At 37.9% G+C, this 22,075-nt stretch overlaps 1 protein-coding gene across 9 annotated transcripts in view; it reads left to right on the top strand.

Annotated features, from left to right (window-relative positions):
• PUS10 (pseudouridine synthase 10) overlaps window positions 1–22,075 on the top strand; it is a 68,629-nt gene that overhangs the window by 41,723 nt on the left and 4,831 nt on the right. For all 9 annotated transcript variants that reach the window (XM_068564910.1, XM_068564909.1, XM_068564913.1 and 6 more), the window contains 11 exons: window positions 914–1,025; window positions 3,221–3,282; window positions 3,579–3,624; window positions 5,671–5,735; window positions 7,281–7,366; window positions 8,441–8,566; window positions 13,625–13,681; window positions 14,551–14,627; window positions 14,721–14,776; window positions 15,819–15,936; window positions 20,016–20,158. In XM_068564910.1, coding sequence (XP_068421011.1) covers window positions 914–1,025; window positions 3,221–3,282; window positions 3,579–3,624; window positions 5,671–5,735; window positions 7,281–7,366; window positions 8,441–8,566; window positions 13,625–13,681; window positions 14,551–14,627; window positions 14,721–14,776; window positions 15,819–15,936; window positions 20,016–20,158 — 948 coding nt within the window. The remainder of the gene's footprint in view (window positions 1–913; window positions 1,026–3,220; window positions 3,283–3,578; window positions 3,625–5,670; window positions 5,736–7,280; window positions 7,367–8,440; window positions 8,567–13,624; window positions 13,682–14,550; window positions 14,628–14,720; window positions 14,777–15,818; window positions 15,937–20,015; window positions 20,159–22,075) is intronic.

The raw sequence follows: 22,075 nt of genomic DNA, 5'->3' as shown, positions 1-22,075 counted from the left end.
CTTTTGGTCTTGAGGAATTAAATTACAATGGATATTGACTATATTGTCCTTTCTAATAGTGAAAATAGGACATTGAAAGAAATGATTCACAAGTTGGCCTAAACACCTCCTTTGTTAAAAGCAGTCCTGTAAATAGCTATAGGACTGATTTGAAGTTTTAATTATTTGAATGATACGGCCTGTTTAATAGTGATATTGCAGAGTAGGACTGTTTAAATATTATCATACCATGTTTTTCTTTCCTTTTACTTCAGTTCCTTTCTATCTCATTTTAGGTTACAAACTAAAAGCTAGAACTCATAATTGGGACTTCCCCAAACCTATTTATTGGCTCATGAGTAGATTTGGGGGGAATGTAAAATATTTATTGAGATATTTATATGTTGTTAAATTGATGAGCATTCTAGAACACTGATACTTTAGGATTTAATACTTCTTCTTTACCAGTAAAGAGAAGTACAGCTTTTACATTGATTTCCCAAAAGTAAGCCCCCATTATCAGGAAGAGAGTAGATACAAACATTTTTGGTCTGAGATTATTGTAATACACAGTTTGTAGTTTCTAAGCAATAAATAATCCTCTCTATTCCACCTTTCCATCTTCTGATGTATAAATCCTGGAATCTGGCAATTCTATCTCAGAAAAACCTCATTTGTATGCTTTTGTCTTTGAAGCTTCAAAAATTGTCTTATATGCCATTAAAAAAAGCAGTTTCTTGATTCTACTAGAATATAGGTCCATGAACTGAGGAATTTTTGTCTGCTTTGGTCTCTGCTTTCTATCTAATGTGTAGAATAGTGCCTGGGACATAGTAGGCACTCAATAATACATACTTTTTAATAATCACATAAATTCTTGCTTTCTTAAAAATGAAGCTTTTCATGTCAGTGAATTAATTTTTATGTTATTCAGAAAGCAGAGTCTGTCGCTGGGAAGAAATGATATAGTTCAGCTAAAAGAAGCCTACAAATGGATAACTCACCCCCTGTTTTCAGAGGAACTGGGTGTTCCCATTGATGGAAAGGTATTGGGTCATCAGCATTGTTAATTTTATTCTGTGGTTTTACTAGTTTTACTTCATTATATGGCAGAGTTTTGGTTATCCAAAAGAATCTTCTCTTTCAATAATCCAATGAAGGATTTTTAAGCTTTTAAAATGTTAATTTCTAACAGTCTTAAATTGAGGTTAAAGTTTTTCTTTCTTTCTTTTTTTTTTTTTTTAAAGATTTCTTTGTGATCCAAGACACTTATAACAGGTGCAGTGTATCCTAATTGACCTTAAAAGGTTAGAAGTGAACCTTTGCCTTTAGTATATTTATAGTTTAATTAGAGAGACAGATTTACTGATACAAAGCTAAACATAAATAACTATGAACAAGTGTGGAGTCAACTCTAGACTATTTAATTTTGGTTATCTCTGGCTAATTTTGTTTTCAAATATGCAGACAGACCCTATTCAACTACAATGAGCATGGGCTCAACCTATCCTACCTTGTTGGTATCTGAGGTCCCTCTGTTTAATTTTAAGCAGACTGCCTTTGAAATGAGAACACTTACCATCTCCCCTATTCCAAGGCAGACCTTGCCTCAGCCTTTGAAATGGATTGAATTTTAGGGAAGAGTTCAATAGGTTTCCAGACATGGAAACAGGACATATTCCCAGCTCCTCTTAAATTAGACTTTAATAGTATGGCCTCATTGCTTCATCATTTTGCGTGAAGGAAATTCGCTGAATATCAGACACACCCCTATTCAAGTAAAGTCACAAAACCATCTTTCAAAGCTAAGTAATTAAAAAATTTTCCTCGTTCTGAATTATATAGCTCTGTTTCCCTCTGTTAGTAAGAATAAGCTCTGTCCTTTAAACTGAATACTAAGAGAATAGAGAATAAAACCACTTCGCAGATAGTATGAAGAGGAAATGAGGTGATGAAAGTACTTTGGAAATTAGAGAAGTCATTGATGCAAAATATTTTAACCTCAAATTTCAGTTTGAAGCACAGATAATTTTACATGTTGAATCAGTGAGAACAGAAAATAGAAAACAAAAGATGCGGTAATGTTCTAATGGATTCAGGATGAATGAAGTTTTCTTGAGTAAAAGGAATGTGTTGTAATTTTAATTTTATTTTGTAGATTAGACTAGAGCAAAAATTTAGCTATTCACTATCATGATTATAGAGTCGCTAATAGGCCTGCTGACGATCCAATGCAATCAGTAAATATAGAACTCAATAAAAAAGGAAAAATTGTTATATGGTATGATATTTATATATTTTTCTCAGTGTGGAATTTTGTATAATCTCCATGGAGGTAAATGTATATAGAGTATGAACTTGTGCTTTTTTGTGTACAAGGATGTTCATTGTGGCATTTTTTAAAAACAGAAAAACTTAACTACAACTTAAACGTCCAACAGTCCCTAGAGTGGAAAAGATGTTCATGATGCAATATTAATTGAATTAAGCAATTTTCCAAGTCTGTTTAATATACAAAGAAGTATATACATTTATGTTTATATTCATAAAAATGGCTAGAAGGAAACATGCCAAACTGTTACTGGTTCTACCTCAGTGGAATGGGATTGAAAACCCATCCTGTTTATTTTATAATTTATTATCATCACTCTTTTAATAAAACAAATAATTAAGATCTTGCTTTTAAAAGTCAAATCCGTTAAGAAGTTTGAGCACTTAAAACAAGCCTCATACAGAGTTTTTAAGCATGTGCATAAAGTGCTATTTGCTTTGCTAATAATTCTAATCATAGTACTGACAGGAGTAATTCTTCATTTCTTTCAGTTATCCCTTTCCAATTCCCTGAATTCTCATTCATCTTCATACCTAATTGTACATTTATATATTTTTCTCAGTGTGGAATTTTGTATAATCTTATACAAAATTTATACATGTAGAAAAAATATACTTGTACAAAAATGTATACATGTACAAAAAATCATACAGATTTATTTTAAAATTTGTTTTAAACTTGTTTTTTGTAGGATCACTGATGATTGAGTTTTAGAAGTTAAAAAAAAAAACGATGATTTCCTTTACAGCTGCCCTGTGAACAAGCTGATTTGAAAACAGTAGTATTTCCAGTTTTCCTTGTCACTCTTTTTCTGAGCCAATCTTTGAGAGTTAATTTCTGTTTCCATTCATAAGTTGTCAGATGTTAGTTTCCTTTTGCTCATCTTTAAACTGTCTTTATAATTTTTAGAGCTTGTTTGAAGTGAGTGTGGTCTTTGCTCACCCAGAAACAGTTGAGGATTGCCACTTCCTGTAAGTTACAATGTAAACAACAATGCCAATTGTGCAACATTGTTAATATTTTTTGATTTTCATGAAAATAGTATTGTTCTTCTTTCTAATGAGCCTGTCAGAACTTGTCATGTCTTAGTAGGTTGTGAGCTGTCTGATATAAGGGTCTAGGCAAAACAATGCAGCTTATATAGGGATTCATTTTGTCTGCTTCTGATATCCTGAATTTAGCAGCCATGTTGTATAAAATATATTTGAATTTTATCCTCCCCAAAATAAACTCATTAATCTTTTATATTACCTTGAATTTTACTTAGACGTGTGATATGCCCAGATTGTTTCAAGCCAGCCAAAAACAAAAAGGTAAGGATTCCTGCTTCTTACTCTTTAGTGAGTTTTGTCTGAGCTGAATATTCAAATTAACAACGAAAAGGATATGCATTAGAAATGTTGGCAATCTATTATACTAAGAATCAGTCTTTAAATATTTCCATTTGCTACATTTATTTTCATTTTTTCAATTCTCAACACTTTTGCCTTTGGCTGGGAAGTCGTAACACACAAATGTTCTCATGCTTGTGTCAGTGTCTGGATTGCTTCCCCAAGATTATGTCATCTGGGAAAATACCTGTTCAGTATCATCACCATTCCAAACTTTTGTCTAATATTTATTTTCTAGAAATCGGTATTTTGAAAATATAATCCAAAGTAAATTATTTTATTTAGAACAGTCCTGAGTTAATAGAGCCTATTTGAGGCTACATTTGCCAAAAGGTATTTTATTTAAACTCTCCTTTACTGTCTGATGTGAGCTGGTCTTCATGTTAATGAGAAAAATTAGTTAGCATGTACTTTTAGTTTCTATAATGCCAGGATAGAATGGCATGGCACGATATTGGCAAGCTTTTACACCCCAGTTACTTAGCTGGTTTTGTGTAGACTCAGGCATTCCTAGTTTTACCGACATCCATTTTGCTGTTGTGGTTGTTAAAAAGAATATAAGTTTATTGCCAAAGATACATCTTTTGGTCTTTCCTCTTGCCTGGGGTGGGAGGGGAGGGTTGGGGAGTTTGTAACATTTGCCAAATGCCCTGTGTGGAAATAATCAGAAATGCAGGAAGCCTAAAACACTGCTTGCCTCCTTTTCTCACATCATGGTATACCTAGAACATTTCCATGTTTGGCCAGCACCCTGAGGTTAACAGATGAAGTTGCTCTAAGTTGTAAGCAATAGGCCTGGTGGTTCTCATTGTTCCAGGACCTGCCCCTCAGCCCTTGTGAACTAGAGGGATCTGGGCACAACTGTAGCCCAGTGGTATGCTTTGCCATACCAATTGGGAAGCTCTGCCCAAATGAGCTGGAAGCCATATTTATATTAAAGATCTAGTTTTATTTTTTGTTATCTTTGAGGAAGTATGTAAGTACCAGCATCAAATAATAGAGTAAGGAAGTTTTTGTCAAACGTTCATGGACACCACGCCATTTGGCCAGTAGGTGTTGTATAGTCTTAAGTGTAGTTTTCCTGCCTTATGGCTGGGAATAATTTGAATGACGTTTTGAGATTCTTTCAGGCCTAAGATTTCATATCTTAACAAACAGGCACTTAATTTTTAATTCTAACCCTATGACACCTTAGGGTTCCCCAGAATATGGTTTAGAAAATCATTTCTTTGATGATAAACTGTTTAGATACCTACATTATTCTTCTTTTCAGTCAAGTATAATTTCTCATAACAGAAGAAATAATTGTGATTTATCATAGTGACCACAAATATATGCACTAATTAGTTCTAGTATATCTACCATGAGGTTTGGTTTTTCTTATTTTAAAAAACCCAGAGTGGGACATTTGTAGATGCCCTTTTATTCAGTATAGTGGATTCATTTACTTTCTCAGAGGTTGGTGAGTGATATTGAATTGCTAGATGCCAAGTCAGGCTGGTTGGCTCTGTTTTACCCCTTACCCTGGCAGCCAACTCCTAAATTATATACCGTGGCCCCTGAAGGGATGTAGGGAAGAAAAGATAGATGGATCAGTCTAAATTTCTTTTGAGGTCTAGGAAAAAATATTCAAAGCACATTTCCTGCAATGCCATCATTTTTGTATTCGAAGAATACCACATTTTGAGGGGAATGGGAGAGTGCAGTGAAGAAGACATATTCTGCTAGATCCACCTGGTATTATAGACACAGACTAGATTGAAGAGAAGGGTTGTAGGGTCTACCAATCACAGAACTGACAGTATGAACACTTGTGCTTCATTTATTTTCTTGAAGTTATTAAGTATTTCTCCCTTTTAAGTATGGTTTAAAATGATATAATTTCTCCAACCATGTTCTTTGTTTCAACTCTGATGTTTTCTTATATAGGTGATAAAATGTCTTTTCTTTTCATTTTACCCTATATAGTCAGTATTCACTAGAATGGCAGTTATGAAAGCTTTGAATAAGATTAAAGAAGAGGATTTCTGCAAGTAAGTAGAATTATAGAAACAAGAAATAATCATGGAATTTTAGAATAAAGGGAATGTTAGAAATAATCGGATTATCTCTAAAACAAGACTGGATATATTTTAGGGAACAGGATTGTGTCTTAATCTTTATTATATCCCCAATCCCTGGCTCAGTATCTGGCATGTAGTGGTGTTCAGTAAATGTCAAATTAATATTTGAATTTATGAATCATGTCCAACTTCTTTATCTTTTATAGGAGGATATTGAGGTCCAAAGAGGGAGTTGACTTTCCTAAGATTTCAACTGGGCAATAGAGAGTGTACATAGAGCCAGGTTTCCTGATTCTCCAGCCTACTACTGGCCCCATTACATCCCTCATCCTGGTTTTCCTGTTATTGTACATCTCCAGAAGAGGGAGAAAAGGGCTCCTGAGTTTCCTTTCTTTTTTTTTTTTTTTTTCTGAGTTTCCTTTCTTGTTAAAATATACTGAACTACAGTAAATCTTAGATTTAATTCTCAGTGTGTTCATTTTATTTAATAAAATATTATCATAGTTATCCTTCCAGAAGAAGTTATGAGGAAGGTTTCATGTATTTTACTGACTAAACATGAGTCTCAGAATGGAAATATTTTTATTAAAAAAAATTTTTTTTTTTTTTGGCCACGCTGCGTGGCTTGTGGGATCTTAGTTCCCCGAACAGGGATTGAACCTGTGCCCCTTGCAGTTGAAGCACAGAGTCCTAACCACTGGACTGCCAGGGAATTCCCTATTAAACTTTAGGAAGTAAAGACAGTTACTCTACAGGCAATAGTTCCTGAGTTTCTAAGTGATTTCTTTGTTAAGACATCTTGGGAAACGGAATGAAAACTTTAAGACAAGCATTTTGGATTAAGTCCACATCTAGTCATTTACAGGTAGATTCCATTCCATGGCTTTGGAATTTCTCAGATGGTGGACAGAGAATAAAGCCATACATTGCTCTTTCTGGTCTGTCCTCAGCTGGATTGAAGTTTCTTAGCTAAAGGACAGAGTCTGCCATATTCCACTTTTTCTGGCTCTGTGGTCTGATTCCCAAGGTCATAGTTGAAATGAAGAGGAAAAAGAGAGAAAAATGGTGGAGTACCCTCCCCACAGGTGGGACATGCTTATGTGGCCAGTCTCTGACTGCACACCGGCTTTACCCAAATGACTGAGGACCTTGTCAGCCAGCAGCAAGTGTTCATGGATAGCAAAATGAACCTGGAGAGGTTTCCACTACATATAGATGGATTTTTTTCCCAAATCTCCAGGTTGATTTTGGAAACTGTCATTTGGGAACATGAGGCCTTCTGAGCATGAATGTTATTAGCGAGCCCTTATTTACTTAGTGCCACTCTCATGTGTTAAAAGTGGTACTCCAGAGGCCTAAGAGACCCTTATGGTTCCAAAACTTAAAAGTAGGGAGAGGCTTAGTCCTTGAGAGACTCAGGCTCTGTGTAACTCAGATAGTGCTGATTCATCTTAGTTATGTGGTTCAATATCATGTCTGGAAAATAGTAGCTCTAAAATTTATTTTGTTTTGCAGGCAGTTTCCTTGTCCTCCAAACTCACCAAAGGCTGTATGCAGTGTTGTTGAAATTGAATGTGCTCATGGTGCTGTTTTTGTGGCTGGTAAAATATTTAGTCCAGGATATACTTACATTGTCAATTTTCTCTCCTTTCTGAAAAACTCAACTAACTCCTCCTCTGTTTCCTTCTTACTATTGTTATTTATTTCTGATTAGTTAACTCTTTTGAGAACTAGAGCTGATAACCAAGTTTATTGTAGGTTCTGTAGGCATTCTTAAGGGTCACTCAGGAGATTTGTTATTTAAAATGCCATGTTGAAGGGAAATGATACTTCCCAGGTTTTAATAGTTTTCATCAGAGATGGCCAGGTAAAAATATGGGTACATGTACAGACCTGAAACTGGTCAGGAGAAGGGAGAGGATGTTTTATAACATGAAATCAATCCTGAAAAAAGTTATTTTATTATCTGCAAATTGACTAAACATTTGGCTTCTGCCTGGAAAAAGAAATTGTTGCATTGACTTTCCCAAGAGGTAAAACGGGTAGACAGTTTTTGTTTTGAAAGCTACAGCTGTTTCATAGTAATAGCTGAAACGAAATTGCTCTTTAGTCTTGACTATAATACCCTGCCCTGGGGTAATAAAAGCTACCTGCCTTGGCGTAGCTTTTTTCATAAAACAGTGAGTCATATTCTGTTAGGGTTTTTTTTTTTTTTTTTTTTTTTTTTTTGGCTTACAAAAACTTCAAAATTTCCTGTATTTGAATTCTTTGGAATACATTATCACCAATGAGTATTACACTGAGAGTGTTATTAACCAGGCATAAAAACAGTAGTTGCTCTTTTTTTAAGTGATTCACAGTGTGTTCCATAATATTGTAACTTGTTCAGTCAGCCAAAAAGATTAATAAGTATTTTGAGCATTCCTTTAGAACTCATTTGATGATTCATATCGTGTCTTTACCCATCTCTTCTATTGCTACCTTAAATTTTTTCATTTAATTATGTGTATGTGTTGACTCTCCAAATTAGATTGTAAGCTAGTTGAAGGCTAAGCCTTGTTTTATATCATAGCACCTAGGATACTGGCACTCAATAAATAGCTGTTGCTTTCCTTTTTATCCTATTGTGTTAAGCACACCATTCCATCCAGGTAACCTTTATATTTCTTTGGCAGGGAGATATAATAAATACTCCAGGAATCTACCACAAACTCCTTGGATAATTGATGGAGAAAGGAAGCTGGACTCTTCAGTGGAAGAATTAATTTCAGACCATCTTTTGACAGTGTTCAAAGCAGAGAGTAAGCGTTATAATATTCATATTTTAGATACATTGTCATTCATGAATAGACTTCTTGGAGGTGGCAGGAAAGATTTCTATATTTTGTAAACCACCACCAAGTCTGGGCCCCTTGGCTGGCAGCTTCCTGTGAACAGGGACCGCCGTGTCCTGAGCTCCTCTGCCCTGGGCTGGATTTGAGCCAAGGTGCCCTAGGATTTCTCTCCTCTCTCAAGATTATGCTTTTTCCTGGGCAAATTCAAAACAATTGAAACTACTTTAAATGAATGCACTTAAGCTCTGACCTTGGGACACCTTGAGCCTCTGCCTCTTTTTGGGAATATGAGGTAATTAAAATACAGCTTCCACATCCAGTGCCTGTTCAAGAATAATCACTGGCAAATGCCCAGCTTCCATCTTAACGGCTAAAGTGTCCTAGAATAAAGTTCAGGCCTAGAGAAAATAGATCAATAGCTACCATTTTACAAAGACTTAATAGTAGTTGTGTTGTTTTAATTTCCTAAGTATTAATGAGCCCAGGTTTGTGGGGTGAGTCAGATCCTGTCAGGCATATGCTTTCTTTGCTCAATAGGGCTATCAGGTCAAAGGAGTAAAAAACCTTGTGATTTCACCTAAGATTAGACTAGAGGAGAGGGACTAAGATTTCAATCACAAGAAACCATGTTGTACATCAGGAAAAACTGTAGACAATGAGTACATATATCATACTCTTTGGAGTGGGTCTCCTAGCATAATTAGAACACCTTTTTTTTAAAAAAAATATTTATTTATTTATTTGGTTATGCCGGGTCTTAGTTGCGGCAGGCAGGCTCCTTAGTTGTGGCATGTGGGCTCCTTAGTTGCGTCAGGCAGTCTCCTTAGTTGTGGCATGTGAACTCTTAGTTGCGGCATGCATGTGGGATCTAATTCCCTGACCAGGTATTGAACCTGAGGCCTTGCATTGGGAGCATGGAGTCTTAACCACTGCTCCACCAGGGAAGTCCCAGAACACCTTTTTTGAAGGACCAGATAGACCTAGACATCCATCTTTTTCTCTGACAAACCTTAAGACAAGCCTGCTTTAGGAATGGCGAGCAGGTGACCAAAATGAGACATGGCTATCCCTTCCAGCTCTCTGCTTGTTAAGAGGAAAGAGAAGCACTTCAAAAACCATACCCCTGGGGCTTCCCTGGTGGCGCAGTGGTTGAGAGTCTGCCTGCCAATGCAGGGGACACGGGTTCAAGCCGTGGTCTGCGAAGATCCCACATGCCGTGGAGCGACTAGGCCCATGAGCCACAATTGCTGAGCCTGCGTGTCTGGAGCCTGTGCTCCGCAACAAGAGAGGCCGTGATAGTGAGAAGCCTGCGCACCGCGATGAAGAGTGGCCCCCACTTGCCGCAACTAGAGAAAGCCCTCGCACAGAAACGAAGACCCAACACAGCCATAAATAAATAAATAAATAAATAAATAAATAAATAAATAAATAAATAACCACCATATCCCTCAAGTAACCTAGCAACCTAATATTTTTCAAAATCTTAGCCATAAAGGGCTATTGCCATTAGCTTTGACCTACGTAATTTAATATTTACACGCTGGTTATCTCATAAGACTTATCCAAGTTACGAAGAAGTGAAAATAAAGCGTTAGCATGAAAAGTGCCCTTCAAACTCTTTTTGGGGGGCTACCTTATTCCCTTTCTGTAAGAAGATTCAAGACTTAGTTCTGATTATTTGGGTCCCAAGGAAGCCTCCATTACCAAGAGGGCTGTTGGGGGGCTCTGAAATAGCTATATGTTTCCCCCTTGCAATCTTTCATGAAGGTGATTTGTTGTCATTTTCCATTTGAGGAGGGGAAAAAAATTTCCCCAAACTGAAAATAAAGCAAACTGTGTGTTTAGCATCTGTAATTGTGTGCTGAGGAAATTTATTAAGAGCCGCTTGAGAAAAAGCAGACCTCTGGGCCTCTGTGCTAACTGGCTCCTTGTCATGAAATAAAACCTTGTTGTTCGAAATGCCTGATTAATAGCATCAATTTGCTAAACTTGTGCTTCTCAGATACATTACTCGTTACTTCTGTGATTCACATCTGACAACTCTGGGAATATGGTTCTGACTGTTGTACCTCTGTGCTTTACAGCTCTATGAAAATAAACCAGTATTGCATGAAGCAGCCTAGCTACTTCTATAAAGCAGAAGTAACTAGTACTCCTTCCCCTCAGTGGGAGATACAGACTTGTTTCTCAGCCACTTCAGACTGACACATCATATTCTCTACTTGCCAGTTCTCTAGTTAATAAGTAAAACTTTGACACACTCTCAAAATCAATATGTCTAAGAAATGTTTTCCTAATACATTTATTACTTCACTTATGGAATAAATATTTGTCATGTCAGTTCCCTGCTGAAAACTGATCAGTGACTAGCTACAGGGTAAAGTCCAAACTATATAACTTGATATTTTGAGACCATCATCATCTGGCCTCTGCCCATCCTTCAGTCCCATTGACTATCTGCCCCCAGGTATGAGAGCCACTACAGACTATCGAACCCCTTACAGTTCCTGATCATTCTTGCCCTTGGTTTTGTCCTTGTTGTTTGTTTGTTTGTATGTTTGAAATATCTGTTCCATTGAGCAGAAGTCTGTAGAACTCACAGGATTAGGGGAATAAGGCAAGGCATAATGTGAGTTTAGAAAAATCAACTAAATTTTAAGCATATATTTCCTCATACTTAAGAGTGACTCCTTTTCCTTTTTTTGTCATTTATTATTCATAATTGCAAATTATTTTTTAAAGTTTGCCCCCTGAAGTATTTCTCAATGTAGGGTCCAAATTTGCAACATTTTTCTAAAAGATATAATAAATACCCCTTCTCCCTTAATCTGGATTTAATGTTTCTTTGGACTTCTCAAGAGCCTAGTTTTCTGTACTTTTTTCTTGTTGATGGGCTGGAATTTGTGGGAAGTTTTATGGGCTAATTTATGAATTTGAGATTTCTGGTCTGATTGAGTAGTCACTGGTAGATCTACCTCTTTGTGTCCTGTTCATTCCCTCCACCCCTATCAGTCACAGGTTATGGCTTAGTCACTGTAGGGCCCTGGTTCCCCAGTATTATGCCTGGATTAGAGATAGAGGCGGGCAGGTATAAGACAAACTACAGTCCCCCCCCCCCACCCCAGGGAGTATCTTTCAGCTTCCCAGATTCCATTTTGAACTCTCCATGTAGCTGTCCATCCCTAGTTAGCGCTACTCTTGAGTCTGTTGACTCTGACTAGAAGCTACTGATGTTGCTATAGGTTTATTAGCTGCTTGACAATGGAGTATAGACATGGAATGGAGGGTTCTTTGGGACTTAATGGTCCACAGAATCCTACTACCTGCCTGGTGTAGATTCTCCACCTGGAGAAGAGTCTGACATTGTGCCCCTCATGGCTGCCCGTTTGGCTAGTCCCCAGGTGTTAACACTGCACAAGTTACCCAGACCTCTGAGCAGCTTGAATTCTAGGCCGACCTTAGATACCTAGGCCTTACCTAACCAGTCCTGGGTTGGTCCTCTCTGGGAGACCCACAGTTTTGGGCCATGTGGGGCAGAGAAGAGCCCACTTCACCTTGGCAGTGGGTGACAGACAACAGCTTGGAGCCCATGTTTCCAACAAGTGTTGGCTTTGGCTTGCTAAAGGGATGTCTTAAAGGTGAAGGAAGGGTGAAATCTTACTTTCTTCACAGCTAAACATCCTAGAAAGGAGAGCTAATCTTCAGTGTAGTCTTTATAGCACTTTTCAAGCCTTTTAGCCTTCCTTTTTCTAAAATCTACATGGGACCTTTGCATATTGAACCTTTCCTGGGAGAAAAATGTCTGTCAAAATGGTACAGACCCTCCTTTCCTTCTACATTTCCTGTCTGTCCTTCCCAGCAATCTTGTCCTTCCTCATCTTGTGCTCTCCAAAGTGGCTGAACTATGGATTGACCAGGGTTTCCAAAACATCCTAGTCTTTCCCAATCCCTGGTACAAGAGGACTGATTGGTCTTGCTTGTCCCAGTTGGCATGAGTCTGAGCTCTTCCAGCTGTCTTTGTGGTGGTGCAGTGTAGACGTGATTAAGAGACTCTGGAGCCAGACTGCCAGGCTGGTTCAAATCCTGACCCTACCAATTACCAGTGATGTGATCTTAGGCACATTACTTATCCTGTCTCTGTCTCACCTTCCTTATAAGTAAAATGGGGATAATGATAGTATCTACCTCATAGTGTTAACATATATGAAGTACTTAGAATAATGCCTGCTCATGGTAATCTTTGCTGTGGTGAAATCATCAGTTAGTTCTGTATCTAAGAAAGTTGTCATGGAACCACTTCCCCTGCCCACCCACGCTGTATTGACCACTTTCCCAATTCCAATATTTGCAGCTTTTAGTCTGTGATGATCCATCTATCTTAAAATGTATACTAGTTATATTGTGGTTCCAGCTTAGGTTTGCTTATATAATGAATTTGCTTTTAGGATCAAACCTTTTTTTTCCCCTCCTCTTCCTTTCATAGAGTTTAATTCTCAAATAATGTTTTTATTTTGTTTTCTTTTGTTTTAAGGAAAAGACGAAAGATAGATTTTTCACCATAAGTTTGTAGCCAGGGTGGTAGTGGGGCCTTCCTCCAAACAGTGCTCTGCCTTTGGCTTTCCCATGGGATGGTGGACTGGGATGATAAGTAAGGTCTGGCTTTGACATCAGAAACATCTAGCTCTGCCATTTAATCATGTTACCTTGGGAAAAGTACTTAACCTTTCAGAAGCTTGGTGTTCTTTTAATACCTACCTCATAAGGTTATAATAAGGATTGAATGAAATAATGTATGCAGAATTTTAGCTCAGTACCTGGTATGTAATAAGTGCTCAATAAATGGTATTTATTATTATCATTGCTATTTTTAGTAGAGATTGGGATTAGAGGCGTGATGATGACTATTCCTTGGGATTCCCCTGTAGATTGTTTAAGACAAATTGGGTTTCTACCAAAGGATGGGAATGAAAGTCTTAGCACTGTTATGTCTCTGATTTTTTTTTTTTCTTTATCTGCTTTCCAAAGGCTTTAATTTTTCATCCTCTGGGAGAGAAGATGTAGATGTGAGAACATTAGGAAATGGTAAGATTGCGACAATATCACTTGACTGGAACTAACTTTCAGATTATCACCCTTTTCAGACAGCAGCTTTTTTGTAGTCACTTAGTCAGAATCAAAGTTGGCAGAGCCCAGAGCTTCTCCATGTGAGGAAGCCTTGTGGATTATGGAGCTACCCTTGTAAATTATATGACTGTGTTTTAACAGGGATCATTTCTTCAGAGGCCATCTTTATTGAATACCTGTAGGTTGTAAAGGACTTCTGTGTGCATTAACAAAGAGGTGCCTGATTTTTTCCAAAAGTTTGATAATTAATTGTTCCTTTTAATAACATTTCAGTACCAGTACAGTTTTCAAAATGCACCTCATTTAAATTGCAAAATGTCTTCATTTAAAAAGTGCTTCTGCTCTCTTAGCCTTCATTTCTCTCATTTTACATTGTTGCATTACAAGAAGGATTATGAGAGTAATCCTGAGCTCTTCGAGATTTATAGTCCCTTCTCATGGAATCGCAGCTTTTCATTTCACTAGGCTAGGAGAATGTATTTCAATTTGGTATACCTGGGCATTGCTGCATGTGACAACATTACGTTAGTGTAACCAAGTCAATTAGTGGCTGTTTGGATTTGATTTTGTAATTAACACAGGCTTGTTCATGGACTTTTGGGAAAGCAGTCGTTTTTACATATTGCCTGTCCTGGGGTTTAGCAGCCCCCAAAAAGCCCCTTGATTCTTTTCACACATTCTTCCCTCCCCCAGATGTAGTCATGTCACTAAACTTTCAGTCCTCTAGAGCTCAACTCGTTTTTTCACACCTCCTAACCCTCTTGCATTAGCCCAAATGTTAACTCCATCAACACGTTTCTGTTTCATGACGGGGTGTGTGCTGCCAGGAAGGCCCTTTGCAATTGAGCTGGTGAATCCTCATAGAGTACATTTCACTTCACAAGAAATTAAGGAACTTCAGCAGGTAAACCACTTCATGACATGGAAATTGTCATGTTTCTGCAACTCTGTAACTGAACTAGAGCTGCTAATTTTTTTTCTTTCTCTAATACTACAGAAAATTAATAACTCGTCTAACAAAATCCAAGTCCGTGACTTGCAGCTTGTCACAAGGTAAGGGTAGGCTCATTGGAGATGTTTTCAAGAGGGGAGTTTTGGTTGTAGATCATTTATCTGATAAGGGATTTGTATCCAGAATATATAAAGAACTCCTACAACTCAATAATAAGAAAATAACTCAATTAAAAATGGAGAGATGATTAAGTGAACATTTCTCCAAAAAGGATACACAAGATAACCAGTGAATACATGAAAAAATGCTCAACATCATTAGTCATTACAGAAATGCAAATCAAAACCACAGTGAGATCCCACTTCACAAAAAGACAGAAAATAACAAGTGTTGGCAAGGATATGGAGAAATTGGATCCCTCATACATTGCTGTGGGATTATAAGTGGTGCCACTTTGGAAAACAGTTTGGCAGTTTCTCAAAAAGTTAAATATAGAGTAACCATATGGCCCAGCAGTTCCACTTCTAGATATGTACCCACGGGAAATGGAAATGTACATCCACACAGAGACTTCTGCATGAATGTTTATAGTAGCATTACTCATAATAGCAAAAAAGTAGAAACAACCCAAATGTCTATGGATGAACAAAATGTGAATGTGGTATATCCATACAGTGGAATATCATTTAGTAATAAAAAGGAAGGAAGTACAGATACATGCTACAACATGGATGAACCTTGAAAACGTTATAAAGTGAAAGAAGCCAGACATCAAATACCACTTATTGTATATTTTACAATATTCACATTTTAATATATGAAATGTTCAGAGTAGGAAAATCTATAGAGACAGAAAGTCAACAAGTGGTTGCCAAGGGCTGGGGGAAATGAGGAATGAGAAGTGATTGCAAATAGGTGTGGAGTTTCTCTTCTGGGGTGATGAAAGTATTCTAAAGTTAGATTGTGGTAATAGCTGCACAACTCTGTAAATGTACTAAAAATCACTGAATCGTTCAGTTACACAGGGAAATTGTATGTAAATTATATCTCAATAAATCTATTTTTAAAGAAAGGGAAGTTTGGGGCAAGTCTTGTCTGTATTTTATATATTCAGACAAACTTTCTTTTATTGTTTTTGTTTAGAGAGGCAATAGGTCATATGAAAGAAGGTGAAGAAGAAAAGACCAAGACCTATAGTGCCTTAATATGGACAAATAAAGCAATACAGAGGAAGGACATTGAATTCCTAGAAGACATAAAGGTAGTTCAGTGCTCTAATTCTTTTATTTTTCTACTGCCTATAAAAGAGTCCTTTGTCTTCTCGTTTATTACCCACAAGTCATAGCGCATAGGCTTTGGGGACTGTGAGACCTGGTTCTAAATCCTGCCTTTGCCATTTATTAGTTAAATGACTGGGCAATTCATCTAACCTGTGTGAGAAGCAGTGTTGCTAGTGATTAAGAGTCTGACTCCAAGGACAGATCGCCTGGGTGCAAATCCTGGTTCTGCATTTCTTAGTTGTGTGACTTTGGACAAGTTGCTTAGCCTCTTTATGCTTCAGTTTCTTCATCTGTAAAATTAGAAGAATTAAACGGGTTTAGTCATATAAAGCTCTTAGAATAGAATCTGGCACATAGAAAACACTCAGCAATGCTATTATTATATTTAGCCATTTGCAAAAAGGAAATGGAAAATAGAACTTACCTAATAGAATTGATGCTCAGATTAAGTGCATAAATAAAACATGTTGTAAATAAATACATCAGGGTGATATATGTAGAGCACAAATGTTTTGGCACGTGCTAGATTTTCCTTCACATGAGCATGTTGCTGTAGAGGGTCTACATGTTCATTTGCATGTTTCTTCCCACCTGCCCCCGCTGCTCCCTGTAAAGATAACTTACTTTCACATGCAAGGAATGAGCATAAATGGGCACAAAGATGTAAATCGTTATCACAACATCGTTTAAATGGGCAATATTTTGTAATAATCTAGAGGGGACTTGTTTAATCTTATGGCTTATCTGTATGATGGACTATTACTAGCCAGCTGTTAGAAAGTATATGGTAGATGAATATTCATTGACAAAGGAAAATGTTCCTGATGAATGCTAAGGGGAAAAAAAACAAGCTATAAGGATATATAGAGGATGATACATTGTGATTTAAACACACACACACACACACACACAGAAGTGTGTGCTTATGTATACACATATATAAGACTATGTAGAAAACAAATTGTATGGCAAAAAATTACCATAAATAGGATTTATACAAATACCCAATAGAGAAGAATGGACAAAATATTTGAACAGACAGCTGAAAAAAGAGCAACTCCAAATGGCCAGGAATCATTTGAAAAGATGTTCCACCTCCAGACTGAAGTAACAATAAGACATCACTTTATTCTTCTGAGACTAAGAATGCCTGTTGGTTGGAGGGAGGAGAAGGCTAGTTATATACATTTTCAGTAGAAATGTAAGTGGTTCAGCCTTTTTGGAAAACAATGTGGCAGTGACTGTAAAAATAAAAAATACACTGGTCTTCTACCCAGTACTTCCACTACTGGCAGGACAAGAAATAAAACTCCAGTGCATAAGGATATGTGCACAAGGATGTTTGTTGACTTTGTTCAGAGTGACAAAATCAACAACAAAACTGGAAACAAAAGTGAATTTCCTTCAATAAGGAAATGGTAGAACACGTTGGAATATTATACAGCTGTTTAAAAAAACTAAAACAGCATGTGATCCCATTTATGTTATTGTGTGTATATATGCCTAAAACTGTTGGAGAAAAGGATAGAGGTAGGTCCACATCTAGGACTTGTAGGAACACCCATGATATTACTGGAAAAAAGCAAGGTGCAGAATAATGTTTATAGTATGAGTGTTTTGGTGAAAACATACATGCCATTCACCTGCTTAGAGAAGTTCATCTATAAAATGAGGGGTGGACTAGATGATCCCCAGTGGGCCCTCCACTTCTCAGGTTCTGTGATTCCAAATCTAAGGCCTTCTGGCCTTTGGCCCTATTATCTAGGGTCTTTAGGATGATAGTTATGCTATAGACAGATATCCTTAATATTGCAAAGCAAATTTCTAAACCTCTATTCTATCACATGTGTACGTGTATACAGCTCATTTAGAATGCTGTGGGGAAAATAAAAACTCATTTTAAAAATAGATTCACAGTTTGGGAGTAGCCATAGAGCTGATTCAGAAATGATACTGAAAGATGATTGTTACAGGTACACACTAGGTAGTGAAAGGGTCTGATTTAACGGCCCACAGCCCAAGTGGACTGATGAGACTAGGTGACGTCTAATAATTTTTTTTAAAGTGTTAGGGTTGGGCTTCCCTGGTGGCGCAGTGGTTGAGAATCTGCCTGCCAATGCAGGGGACATGGGCTCGAGCCCTGGCCTGGGAGGATCCCACATGCCGTGGAGCGGCTGGGCCCGTGAGCCACAATTACTGAGCCTGCGCGTCTGGAGCCTGTGCTCCGCAACAAGAGAGGCCACGATAGTGAGAGGCCCGCGCACCGCGATGAAGAGTGGCCCCCGCTTGCCACAACTAGAGAAAGCCCTAGCACAGAAACGAAGAGCCAACACAACCAAGAATAAATAAATAAATAAAAATTAAAAAAAAAAAAAAGCTGTCCAGGAACAGATTTTCTGTTTAAAAAAAAAAAAAAAAAGTGTTAGGGTTAAAACATTTTTCAGATATTCCAATTGGCATCGAAAATAAAAAAACTGAGTTACTGCCCCATTCTGAGAAAAGGTCACTTCAAATTTACCACTTGTCTCCTTTTTTTTAAGGGCAACCTACTTCTAAGGAAAAAAGTCACTTGCGTGTGTTTCTGAAAATTCAGTATGGGGACAGCAGAGTGCAGTGTTAGAGTAAATGAAGTGGTTTCCTTTCGTTTGCTAGACACAAGCAACCAAAAACGACACGCGAGTGTGTGTTGATCTGAGTGTTATGTTGGAAGCAGTGGTGCATCTACTAGCTCAGTTGTACCTCCATTGACTGCTCCGGGGTCAGAGTCCAGGGAGTGACTCGAGGTAAAGGAAACAGAGGGGAAGGGCACACCTTAGCGAGTCACTCCTTTAAAGGCCAGCTGGTTCTGTGCTCTAAAGTGGAGGCCATATCTTTATTGATTCTATAATAATTCAGCCTTGTCCTTTTTTTGGTCTTTTTGGCCAGAGTAATGTTAAACGTTGTGGAAACAACTTATCTCATCAGAACAAAGTGCTTTTAAAAATCAAAGAATTATAGAATCGTAAGGAGGAGTCATTGACTCACTGCTCTGATAAAAGCAGTCATACCATTTCAAATGTAGTCTTTGTCAGAACCTGCTCTTCTTTCTTGGTACAGAACTTGGTAGGGGGAGACCAGACAGAAATCTTTCTTTTCTCAGCATGGCTTTAGGCACTCACTACTCATGTAAATCAGGCAGGAGTTGTTCCTACAAGAAATTGCAGAGGATTCAAAGTTCTTATGAACCTGCATTGCTGGTTATGCCCAGTATCTATTTTTAAAAGTTGGGATTAGTTGGCCTTTTACAATATTAACCTCTATTTCTTAATTTATATCTTGTGGCATAAAAGGACATCTCTAATTGTGAGAAAAACAAGACTTTGTCCCTAAAAACCTGAGTTGTAAAAAAACATGCAGTATTATTCTCAAGTAACCTGAACTGGGCTAACAAATATTGAGAGGTCCTGGTTTATTGTACACACTTATTTGTAATTATTATTTGGAAATACCACCCTAGACAGAGATGCAGCTGTTAATTTTCCAGATAAATCCTTTTGTATAACCAAAAAAATAATCCTGTGAGTAGGTATATAGTTCTCCCTAAAACATGGACACTGCCCAGGCACACAGGCGATGCTGATGTCCCTTCTACACCATTTCTCACCTCGGTCTCAGAGAGATCCCCACTATTAGGTCACTCTGTTGGGTTAGGAAAAAAAAAGGTAAGAACATTATCTTTTAGAAGAGCTCTGTTTAAAGGGCAGGGTAAGACTCCAGGGTCCAATCAATTTGTTAATATTAGAACAAAAGAGACCTTGGGTATCATTTACTTCAAAGCCTTTAAAAAAAAATTTTTTTTTTAATGGCATACTGGGGCCCAGAAAATGAGTAATTGTGGACTAGGTTGTAGGAAGTCCCACAGAGTCTGAACCTTAGAGGATACAATTTATGATAGTATTAGTTTCTATCCTGACAGTGATAGACGGGGTGCCTATAGTGAGCCATGGATGAACAAAGGAGGTGCGAAGATGGGCTTCACTGGGCGGCAAGACTGACACATGGTTAACATATCCTCCTCTAGGACTTAAAGATTGACCAGAAAACACCTTTACGGGTCCTTCACCGGAGGCCCCTGGCTGTGAGAACTCGCATCATTCACTCCATGGAGACACACTATGTGGATGAGCACCATTTCCGCCTCTATCTGAAGACTCAGGCAGGAACGTATCCTTTCACCGTCTGTGCAGCACTAATCTAACCAGAATCCTATTGGGAGAGTTCATGCTGCCCTAGAAAAGAGGTTCAACCTTATCTTGGAACAGTTCGGGAAAGGTTTGGGGTGGAGAAGAATCCTTTTTTTGTTTTTGTTTTTGTTTTTTTTGGTCTGGAGTGTTTTTACCCATTAAATTTGTGTTTTTCAAGATGACATATTAAACCATGAGGCAGCAGCCAATTCAATGTGAACCTTAAAATTTTTAGTGTCTCACATGACGCTGAGGTGCTGAGGGCATAGCAAGTGCTCAGGGAACACTTTTGATTGATTCATTCATTGATTCATGTCTTTACACATTTTGCAAGTCACATATTCATGACCACATTTGAGTCCTTTCAGCATTTCGAGCATTTGCCCCAAATGATTAAACAGGGATGGTAGATGGGAATGGCCCTACTTTACATGTAGACCTTCACATTATTTGGCCACTGGCCCAGAACAAGAGAACAGTCCCAGTTTGATCACTTGTTCATAACCTATCCTGCTTTGTGTGGTTTTGTATCATATCTTAGTTGCTGGTTAAAATATATCAGGGAGCTGCCATAGTCTTAGCTTTAGTTTAGTTTTCAAAGGTGCTCCTGGTTTTTGTTTGTTTCTTGGCTTTATATTATTTTGTGATCCAATAGCATGAAGCATGAAACCTTCTAATTAGTATAAAACTAATGACATACTTATTGGATACAATAGAGGGAAAAATGTTGTTTTAATCACCAAATAGCATTCTCACTATATTGCTATAATTAGTCTGCCTCTCCTTTCCCATCAACCTTCTCTCCCCTCTTCTTTCCCTACTCCACCCCAGGAGTGACTAAGCTGAAACAGGTACAGGTTATTTACTCCTAAAATTTTCTAAATTTTTGCAGTTTGGATCTATTTAGACCAGTGGGCATGGAGCATATTTGCCTATTATAGATGGAATGTGGATGGAATTTCAAAGAAATCACAGATTTTAAAAACATATTTTTACCTAATTTCAGCTTTGGTTTTGGTGTGCTAGGAAGAAATGCAGTGGTCTTATGGAGAAGCTAATGTCTTTTCAATCTCATTAACATATTTTTAGAACCAGCCACGTACATGTACTTAAGGCATTAGCCAAGAAAGGCTATTTGGTAAAACTTTTTTATTTTTTTATAAATTTATTTATTTTATTTATTTACTTTTGGCTGCGTTGGGTCTTCGTTGCTGCACGCAGGCTTTCTCTAGTCGCAGCTAGTGGGGGCTACTCTTCGTTGTGGTGCGCGGGCTTCTCATTGCGGTGGCTTCTCTTGTTGCGGAGCACGGGCTCTAGGCACGCGGGCTCAGTAGTTGTGGCTCGCGGGCTCTAGAGCACAAACTCAGTAGTTGTGGTGCATGGGCTTAGTTGCTCTGTGGCATGTGGGATCTTCCCGGACCATGGCTCGAACCCATGTCCCCTGCATTGGCAGGCAGATTCTTAACCACTGCACCACCAGGGAAGTCCCTATTTGGTAAAACTTTAGATACCACGTGGTTATACACAGAAGTATGTGAATTTTTCTCATATATTGCTCAGTATACTGAAGTAGTTCATTTGACTTATACCTCATAAAAAACATTCTGGACCTTTTAACTGGTTATTCTGGGGCTTTTTGGTCATCTCCCATCATCATTGCTACTCAGAAGTAGCACTCTCTAAAGAAATGAGAGAAAAAGGACAGTTGTTAAGTAATTATGAGTTTAGCAAAGAAGACAGTTAATAGATAATTATATGCCTTATGCTTGAGTCAAAACATTTGGTGAAAGTATAGTGAACAAACTATCAGAAAGCGAGGAGGGGGCTTCCCTGGTGGCGCAGTGGTTGAGAATCTGCCTGCCAATGCAGGGGACACGGGTTCGAGCCCTGGTCTGGG

The sequence above is a fragment of the Eschrichtius robustus genome, chromosome 15 (assembly GCF_028021215.1).
Source record: "Eschrichtius robustus isolate mEscRob2 chromosome 15, mEscRob2.pri, whole genome shotgun sequence".
Classification (NCBI taxonomy): domain Eukaryota; kingdom Metazoa; phylum Chordata; class Mammalia; order Artiodactyla; family Eschrichtiidae; genus Eschrichtius; species Eschrichtius robustus.
This window is presented reverse-complemented; position numbering and strand designations above follow the sequence as displayed.